The 9747-nt window shown below is 39.4% G+C and overlaps 2 protein-coding genes across 4 annotated transcripts; one reads left to right on the top strand and one right to left on the bottom strand.

Annotated features, from left to right (window-relative positions):
* Positions 1 to 357: 357 nt before the first annotated feature.
* Positions 358 to 3586, top strand: LOC111594416. Of its 2 annotated transcripts, XM_023307704.2 has the most exons (5): positions 358 to 617; positions 1913 to 1916; positions 2642 to 2833; positions 2893 to 3163; positions 3225 to 3586. In XM_023307704.2, the coding sequence occupies exons 1-5, from the start codon at positions 435 to 437 to the stop codon at positions 3388 to 3390; spliced, it is 816 nt and encodes a 271-aa protein (XP_023163472.1). In that variant the 5' UTR covers positions 358 to 434; the 3' UTR covers positions 3391 to 3586. The 2 variants fall into 2 exon arrangements, with proteins under 2 accessions (XP_023163472.1, XP_023163480.1); XM_023307712.2 differs by lacking the exon at positions 1913 to 1916 and having other exon boundaries at positions 358 to 519.
* Positions 3587 to 9019: 5433 nt separating this feature from the next.
* LOC111594259 lies at positions 9020 to 9747 on the bottom strand. Of its 2 annotated transcripts, none has more exons than XM_023307491.2 (2): positions 9678 to 9698; positions 9020 to 9632 (listed from the first exon to the last, which is right to left on the bottom strand). In XM_023307491.2, the coding sequence occupies exon 2, from the start codon at positions 9611 to 9613 to the stop codon at positions 9065 to 9067; it is 549 nt and encodes a 182-aa protein (XP_023163259.2). In that variant the 5' UTR covers positions 9614 to 9632; positions 9678 to 9698; the 3' UTR covers positions 9020 to 9064. The 2 variants fall into 2 exon arrangements, with proteins under 2 accessions (XP_023163259.2, XP_023163251.2); XM_023307483.2 differs by having other exon boundaries at positions 9023 to 9622; positions 9678 to 9747.

Here is a 9747-nt window from a genome sequence, read left to right as displayed (position 1 = left end):
GCCACTGACTTTGACTGTGGCTCAGCGACGGCTGTTGCTGGTGCTGCTTTGGCACTTAGCATGCGCATGCGCTACCGTTTTCTTGGCCAGTTGTATTTTAGCCATTAGCACGTTCGGAGCTGGAGTTAGACACTAGCTCCAAGTATTTATAGTAGAAACTAAAAGTGAATTAAACAGCGCTTCAAGACTCACGCACAGCGAGACTACATGGCGACTTGGTGAATTTGTAATTGTGAAAGCGAAAGTTGCGTGCAAAAAGTGGAGTTTTATATTCATATATATATAGATATATATATATTTATGTCTAAAAACTGAACAAACAACTCGATATACAAACAAAGCGCGCAAAATCAAGAAAAACAACAACAACAACTATACGAGCAGCAGTCACAACAACCTTCAAGAATTCCTCTTCAATACAATAAAGCTTCAATATGCCCGCAGCCAGTTCTCACTCGCGGCTCTTCTTCTACCTGTTGTGCGTCGCCTCGCTGTTGGCTGTATCAAAATCGGATACCGGTAGTACAAAGAACTCTTATTTTATGTCGTATTTCTATTATCTGGTTGTTAACTTTATCAATCCGTTTGCAATGCCCATCTTTTATCGCTTCGTACACGTGTGGCTCACATGAAAGTTCCTCGGGCATTGCAAGCACAATCCTAACGAATTTTTGTAAATATCATGTATATATATAACTATAGTTGTAAATAAGACTGCGATTTGAGTTCAAATGTGATCGGCTAATTGGGATCGTCAAGTTAGATTTTAAATATTAATTTGTACCTGGCTAGCGTACCTATGTGATAACTTCTATGAGGCATTCCGCTAATTGTATAATAAAATATGTAAAAAATTCTCGATTTGATTTTGTTTTATTTTTTCAATTAACTACACATTTGTTAAGTGCATAAATATACAATTAATTATATAGCTTAACATATTATTCTTTTGCTTTTGCTTCGCAAGAAATAGATGAATAAAGAAATTTATTCTTAAAATTGATTTTCATAGCTTATCAAGTTCATCCCAATTCAGATACAGAAGAGGACATAGCATACCTTGGTTCTATTGCTTCTTTTGCAAGGAAAGGTAACTGAAAGGAAATTTTCTTCATTTGACCTCAAGTTTCTTTCTGCCTTATGAAAAAAGACAAATATAGATCAATAAAGCTTAAATGCTATTTTATAGATAAAACATGTCAAATAGATTAATAATAATATTTTATGAGCTTTCAAAATGTATTAAAGTTTTTCACTACCTAATCTAAACTAAAATAGTATATTTCTAAAATATTTATTAACTAGTAAATTGATTTAGGCTAAGCTAGATAACCCAGCACAATTAATCGATGCAGTGTACCACTTGCTCCAGTTTCTCTCTGTCCATTTGAAGATGCATACCCAGTTTATAGGTTTATTATAAAGTCATTTGCCAACATCTCTAACCTTGAAATACCCAAATTACCTTGACCAAAATCGACAATGCATCAATTCTATTACTTCAGCATGCGTTCAATTCAATCTAAGATCAGAGCGCGGCATGCGAACGCAGCATATAAAACAGCTCACATTGCCAATTAAATATTATACAATGTTACAGTCAAGTGAAGCTCTAAGGGCCATAACAAGTTACAGTGCGAGACGTGACGTCTAAGCCAATGTCAATTGACCAGTAACTGCATTTACAGCCGAGTTAGAGACGAGTCGTTAAAAAATAGCGAACGACGCACCAAAACTCTGTAGGTATATATATAGACGACATTCACAGAGCAATATTAATCGACCGTACACGTTCTCGACGCACTCGAAGGTCGTTTTTCGGCTGGTTTCAACTAATTAGCAGATAACTCTTCTTTCAATTCATGATTTTGACATGCTTTTTCAGGCATTCTAGAATCGAAAACCTCAATAGATCTGTAAATATTAGGTAGCAAAGCAAGCGAGCTTGCGGAGAGCATTACCAGTTTTTTTTTTCGTTTGGTTGCTCTCAGCGAGAGAGACTCACTCGGTCTCCTCTCTTGTCCATGATCTTGACCACGCTTCAATACGCTGCGGTAGCTCTCATTGACATAAAAAGTAGTCGCAATAGTCTCTTCGGCTTTGGTTAGTTGGCAGTCAAGGTTAATAGTTGAAACTGTTAGGCGCTGAATATTGTGTGACCAGCTACGTCAGCGTCTATGAGGCGGAACTGTTTAAGTCGCGGAAGTATATCTAAGATGATTAAGCATATAAATTTATATTTTTATGTTTTCATATTAGAAAAATACAACTTTGTTGTTCCGTGTTGGTTTGTTTACTATGTCAGAGAACTTGAGCTACTAATCCCAATAGAGTCGAATAAGAAGACTCTATTCTCTATTGCGTAGAGCATGTGGAACAAGGGCTCATCAGATGGAATATATATGATCGTATTCGAAGATATGTATATATGTTTTACAATTAGTTTATTGCTTTATCTCTCTATATATAATATAAGGGCTTTGATGGTTCGACTGACTCATTCATTCTTAAAAGAATGTTTGGTCAGTCTGCTACTTGTATGTATTCTATTTCTTGTCAGCTGTACAAATTCCATCACACTCATAATTTCGTACATTCATCCACTCATAACCATTCGATATCATTCATAATACACTCACAGTGCCGCTGCAGCCACCTGCTGAGGATTTAGCCTATGATGCGGCCTTGCAGTTGGGCATATTGACGCATCGACTCAATCAGTTGGCCCACGAGGAAGAGTCGCGGCAATTAGGCATCACAAATTTAACACTCAACAACCTGGTTAGTCGTATACCCTGTAACTGCGACACGGGTCTCTGCAAATGCTGTGCAGGTAGGTAGCTCCAGCTGCATACCAAATACTCGTGAACTATTGTTTTCACCTTTTGATAGGTTTTCTCTCGGTGATTGGCATGAACAGCTGCACAGAGGTCGCCTATCGGCCGGATGAGTTTTCCTTTGAGCTGCGCATGCGCGTGAACAATAACATTTGGTTCCGCCGCAAGGTCTCCGGGCAGAATCCACCGCCCTTTTGCTTCAGGCCACCTCGCTTCAACTTTGCGCGCGCCTGCATTCAGTTCCACGATATTTGGTTCGTTGGGCGCAACATGCATGTCTGCATGTACATGTCCGGGGAGTTTCAGGGCTTCGAGCTCTTTGAGCGGTAAGATATGCTAGTTGAAACCAATAGCTCAATTAATTTAATTTATTTGTAATCTTTTTAGCAACTTTGATTGCCTGCTCTTTGGCGATCACGGCGTGAAAATCGTGCCACCCGAGCAGGGCTATCCGGTGAGACCCAACGATGTGGACATAGATGATGCAGAGGATGAGATTGAGGACTATGATGAGAATGTTGTCCGCAGCTTAGCCGAAAAGATGATTAGTTGATTGCTGTCCGTTGATATTAAGCATGGCATATTTATTCCAGCACCTCCTTCCTACCTCCAACTCCCTGGAGAACATGTCAGAGAATGCTTATCCCCTTCCACCTTCCATTCCATCCAACAACCAATTCCTCCTATCATATATCATATTTGTCATATCCCTCTCTAAATATTTATTAACATTCATTCCTGTACACCTACCCCACTATTTATTACCGCATTGTTAACTTATTAAACCATTTGAAACACTTTGAGGCATGTCTTTTTATCCTGCGCCCCTTGGCTGCCTAATCACTCGAGAGTAAAGCGCCCAGCCTGCCAAAAGGCCACCTGTTGAGCCGCCGCCTCCAAGTGTGAAAACTGCAAAAGGTGCGACGTGTGATGTACAAAGCCGAACAAAAGCCTCTCGCCCAGCTGCCTTCCTCCCTGAATGCCACCTTAGAGCATGTGCAACCAGCGCATCCGTATCCTGTTGCGCCTGCCCCAGCTCCTGGGTATTCAAGTGCAAAATAAAGCACAAAGCGCATTCAAATTCTAAAGGATAATGCAACCGGTTGCACTGCATGTGCAAGCTGCAGTCGCAAGGGGTTGGGGGCGTGTCCTTTTTATGCACATGCAGAAACACGTCAGGAGGCTGCGGCAGTGACTACGGCTGCTGCTGCTGCAGGAGCTGCTGCACTTCGCTTGACTCGCAGTTGACTGTAATAAAGGACTATTTAAGGCATTCGCCAGGCGCCCGATGAGGATGCAATCCACACAGAGGCAGGACGAGCGCCGTATGCAAAGTATTATTTCGCACTTGAGGCCTCAAATCGAGGCTGCATTCAAGAGCAATTTAGACTGTGCTGTATGGAGGTAGGTGTCATGCAAATGTGAAAGTATATGCAAACAGGATATGCATATGCAATGCATCTGAAACACTTATGGAGAAGAGCCTTCGAACGCGGCTAATGTAAAAACATAAAAGATGGTTAAAATAATGGATATATGAAGGGAATGTTAATTAGCCTAATAATTAGCTCAAGTTATGATTAAATTTACCGTGAGGAGATACTATTGGTAAGTCTCCAACCGAAGAGCATACTTTATAGCTACATATTTCAGATTTAATATTCGCTTAATTACAATTTTATGCTACATAGTTCAGTACTTTTTCTTACTTTTATCTTAGTTTTCTATAATTCCCATAGTTCACATACAATTATTATCGCATCGCTGTTCCTACTTCCCCTTTGATTTACCGCATGTCACACAAAGGCGTCAATTATGTTGTTAAGCCCCGCATTGGTCATTGACCATTAAGCTATTTAAAGGCCACTTGAGTAGCCGTTAAACACATTGACCCCTTCGGACAGACAGTAGAAGACCACCTAGCGGATAGACCGAAAGGCAGTCAGGCAAGAGGTGTGAACAAAGCTGACCATAAAAACCCCGACGGGCGGCTAATTTAAAATTCAAATTCAAGTTTCGAGTGCGCACAAATGAAATGCATTTAGCGTCAGTAATTGATTTGTTTACACACACGCGACACGCGTCGGCCAACTGACCCAACTGACCAGCACACACAAACAGACAAACAGGGGAAACTCGACTAAGCTGAGCAGAGCCCAACTCAGTTGAGGGTAGGGGTAGCCACTGACCAGCGGCTAGACCTGAACCGACCGACCCGACCCTCATTGCCCGAGTTGCCCTGCGCAACAGATGCAAAGATACAAATCACTTAAGGTCCGCTTTGCTTTGGTCACTTGATGCGATTTGCAATGATACCTTTTTTTTTGTTTGTCTGTTCCCTGAGGTCAATTATGTTATTTCCGGTTTCATGTGGTCAGTCAACAAAAATATGCGAGAAGCTAATTGTGACGGACGAGGAAATGCTCTCTAACTGAAAATAAACAAATTTATGAATAAATAGGTATATAAACACATCGAGATAGATATACAAATGTGCGTAGGTAAAGATATTCACTAAAATATATTCCATAAATGAAAATCAAAACTGTTCGGATAATTCACAAGAGTTTCGATATTTGTACCATGTACCATTCCATATTCGCCGAGAGCAAAGCAATATATATGTATATATTATATATAACAAAGATGTGTTAATAAGGAAACATATCTTTGTGCTTGCGCTTCTTTCTTCACCCTGTTCAACACATGTTGAAGTACAACATACCCTCTTAACCACATTCACTGCGTAGAAGGTATAGGAAAAAAATATATTGAAGTGTCATGGTCAAGTGGTTACATCCGCGCCAAAGCGAGCCTTGGGGCATAGACCACACACACGCACATAAATATCAATAGGATTTTGTTATTATATCTCTCTCGATTACACAACACAAATAAATAGCAAAAATGTAATTGAATTACAACTAAGCAAGCCTCAGGGCGCAGCAACGCTGTGGTCAAGTGTTCAAAGGTGTGTTAGCATATAGAATTATAAAGTAAACATATCCTCAAAAAATCTACCTATATATGTATATATATATATTTAATATATTTATTTTTATTTTTGTCTCAAGTGAATTTCTTTGCTTAAAGTTCAGTTAGTTGAGCTTTCTCTTTCTTTTTGACAATGTCTGGCAAGTGAAACGAAATTTCCAAACTACCCCCAAAAGTAATTAAAAACATGGTCGTCGCTGGAGACGCCGGCGACGAATGTTAATCAAAACGGAATATAGAAAAATACAAGAAAATTTCTACGAGCAGCAGCAGGAGCAGCAAAGGGAATGGCACCATGAGCAGGAGCAGAAGCAGCCAGTGCGGAGCATAGACAAGAGACATTGTCCTTGGGGTATAATTTCTTTTAAATTTCTACATTTCGCTTAGAGAATTAATGGGATTGGGTAGGCCGAATTCCAGACGTGGATATACAAAAGAATAATGCCAGAAAATCGTTAATTACTGACAGAGAGGGAGAGAGAGAAAGAGATAAGAATCGACATAACATAACTAGTCTAGATATAGGGAAATATGGAGAAGTCTTGGACTTTTATAATAAGTACGTGTAGCCTTTATCTCATTTATTTTTTACTAGATTACACACAGCGCTTAGTCATACTTAGCGACTTTTCAAATTTGTTCTGCCTCTTAAGTTCCACAAGGTCTTCTCTAGGCCCATTTTTGTTCGAGTACTACATCGACAACTTAATTAAGAATCCTTTTAGGTGTACTCCCTATTCAACCCAATTCCATTCTAGTCTATTTATAAAAAATTTGGAAGCAAATTGATTGATATCATTAGCGCATATTATTTACATAGACCCTAAATGCTGGGCATAACAAATAACTGGGGCATTAATTAAACTTATCGAACCAGGCAAGGAATTTCGGCGGGTCCTGCATATGGATGAGGCAGATGACGCGCAATTTGTTTGTTATAAAAAAAAATTCAAACAATTTTTCATAAGAGATATCTGTGACGCGAAATCTTCAGAGACAACCAACTAAAAGGCAAAGACCGAAAGCGAAATACAGCGCACACACACACAGCCGTTGTGTATATATATCGTATATATAGTCAGAGAAGCTTATGTAACGCGACTTTCATGCGTGATGTGCGTGAAAATTTCCCCTCTTTGTGTATATAGAAAGTAAATAAGGAACAGCGAGGTCTTTTCCACTTTTGGGGTGGCGTTTCCACCAAAAAGGGTTAAAAATCTGTGCCTACACTCAACATGCGTGAGTCGTATGTGTGTGTGTGTGTCTGTCTGTGTGCGATAACAGCGTTGCCAGCTTGTCGGCAGAATTATGTCTTAGACCGGCAATACTCTTGGTAAAGAGGACAACAATGGAAAACAAACAAAGTCATTTACATAGCTAACGAAGTGGGTGAACAAAGCGAGAGTAAGTGTGAGAAAAGAGAGTTGGAGGCAGGAGAGTGAGGTGGGGCAGCTATTCGCAGGGCAGGACAGGAAAGGATGTGCGGGTGACTAGCGCGTGCTGGCGCGGTTTGTGGCAAAATAAAATGGCGCCCGGCAACCAACTTACATTTTATGTGTCAATTTTTACATTTTGTGTCATCTTATCAGCAGCTGAAACAGCAGAAAATGAGGTAAGGAGGCAGCTGGAGCTGTATAAAGGGTTTCCAAAAAACCATCATTAGGTATGCCAAACGAAGCCCAACTGCCCAGTTAAGTCTCATTGTTGTTGGCTCATAATGAATATGATGGGTTTTATCAATGCGGCTCAACACGGGAGCCCAGAAGGATTCTGGCAGGGTCAATGGCGACCTATTTCGTTGTTTAAAATTGCATATAGTATATAGTCTATCCCATTGCCCATTTAGCGCAACTGTCACCATAATCCGCTCTATGGCTGTACTGCCACCAAATATTAAAATTCAAGCTAAGAAATTTACATAAATTCAAAATATTTTAAAACTGAATTGCCTCAAAATATAAAGGCTTATTATGTTGCATTGGGAAAATTAATAAAAGAAATGCGCAAATTGCCATGAAAAATATTATATTCCAGTTAAAAAAGCCATGAAAGTTGCTTTAATTTAAGCTTTGCATAGAAGATATATATATATATATATATTATAGCACCAAATGCTTGCTGCGAACATATCTGAAGCCGGCTCCAGTCTAGGAGCTCCCACCGAACAGAGCTTCGTTGCACGGATAGGGATAGCCCAGGCAATTTGTACTGGTTGCTGTGTTCGGAGGCTGGTTTTGTGGAGCGAGACCGAAGAGCCGGAGCCAAAATTGAATATTAGCGCAGGCGCTGCTAATGAGCAGAGTCAGCGATAGAATAAGAATCTGTTCACAATCGAAAAAAAGCACACATATAAGTATATAATTCACAAAACTGTTTATTCCACTAACAATTACTTACCAATAGTCGTGTCATTGCTGCTTGTATCTTTAAACAACTGTTGCTTGAGTTGGGCCAAACAGTTCTATATAAAGCCTGAGGTTTTACGATTGTTTTGCAATTAGAATTTAAATAGGAAATTATGCAAATTATTTTCCAATATTTTACTTATATACTTCGAATGGAGTTCGTCATGGGGTTACAGGTTCAGAGTCATTTAGAGTGAGTTACGAAAACGTACCATGAGTACATTTTAAAATCGTCGAGAAACTTATTTATTCTATTTCTTTGTCGCGTAAAACTAAAGTATTTTAAATAAGTCTGGAATTTATTTCCCATTTAAGTATCTAATAAAAAATGAGTGCATGAAATATGAAACTATATTATGCATTATGCTAGCAAATAACAGCTCTCTCGTCGAGAGTTAACGACTAGGGGATACCCTGAACCATGCGTAGAACGGCTATATACACACACATGCATGAGTGCGACTGCACTTGGGCTGCGTTATATGTCTCTATTATTTAATGTACATAGCCAAGTACGAATGGGCGGAGGTATCCAAAATATCCGAGTCGTACATAATTTGAAGGAAAATTACTTTGAGCGATCGGCTTTATAAAAAATGTATAAATATAAAAATGTTTTAAATATATATATATATTTTCAAACTTTTCATAAATGCTATGTTTTCTATATAAAATAATTTCAACAAATATTTTATTATTATTGAATTTGAACGATATTTTTAATTTCTAATTATATACGTATATTTTTAATATTTTTAATTATATAGGTATAATGTAATAAGCATACATCCATCAGGCAGTCCAGTGGTCAATCCATCAATTATTACACTACCCCCTAAGCCAGCCAGTTATAGGTGAATACCCAGCAGCGTTATGCTGAGCCCCTCCTTTAGATGGGCCTCCTGGAAACGGGCTAGCTGAGCCTTTAGCTAAGTTTGGAGCTTGTTCTGTTGCCTTCCCAGGATTAGAGTTTCCCTTGGCTAGTCCATTACCTAATTGCATCAGTATCCCCTTACCAGGGCTAGATGCCACCATTGTAGGTGCAGGATTATAGTTTGGAGCCGGCGCTCCGTTGCCGTTTACTGGAGCTCTTTGATTGTGATTAACGAATACTGAATCCGCGACAGGATAGTAAATGCCCAAACGTGATTGTGGAGCTTTTACGATCGTAATCACTTCGCTGCCGTCGCTCACTTCAGTGACCACCCGCTTAAGGGGATCCAATTTGGGTTTTTTATCGGAATTATCCAGAGCAGAATTGTACAGTTTCAAAGGTATCTCTAGGCTCAATTGTAGTAGCTTAAGAGATTGATGAACATCATTCAAAAAGTCAGTGACAACTGTCGCCGAGCTGCCGTACAAGAAGGCCAACGACATAAGGAGTATCTGTTAAATACTAATACTAAGGTAAATTGAAATATTTGAGACAAACAGAACTTACAAGCAGACGTGACATGACGTAAAATCTTTAACTTTAACTGGGCAACTGAAGCGCAACAAACATATTTGCA

This window comes from Drosophila hydei, unplaced genomic scaffold (assembly GCF_003285905.1).
Source record: "Drosophila hydei strain 15085-1641.00,03,60 unplaced genomic scaffold, DhydRS2 tig00000060-arrow-pilon, whole genome shotgun sequence".
Taxonomy (NCBI): Eukaryota; Metazoa; Arthropoda; class Insecta; order Diptera; family Drosophilidae; genus Drosophila; species Drosophila hydei.
The sequence above is the reverse complement of the archived record's forward strand: the minus strand, read 5'-3'. Positions and strand labels throughout refer to the sequence as shown.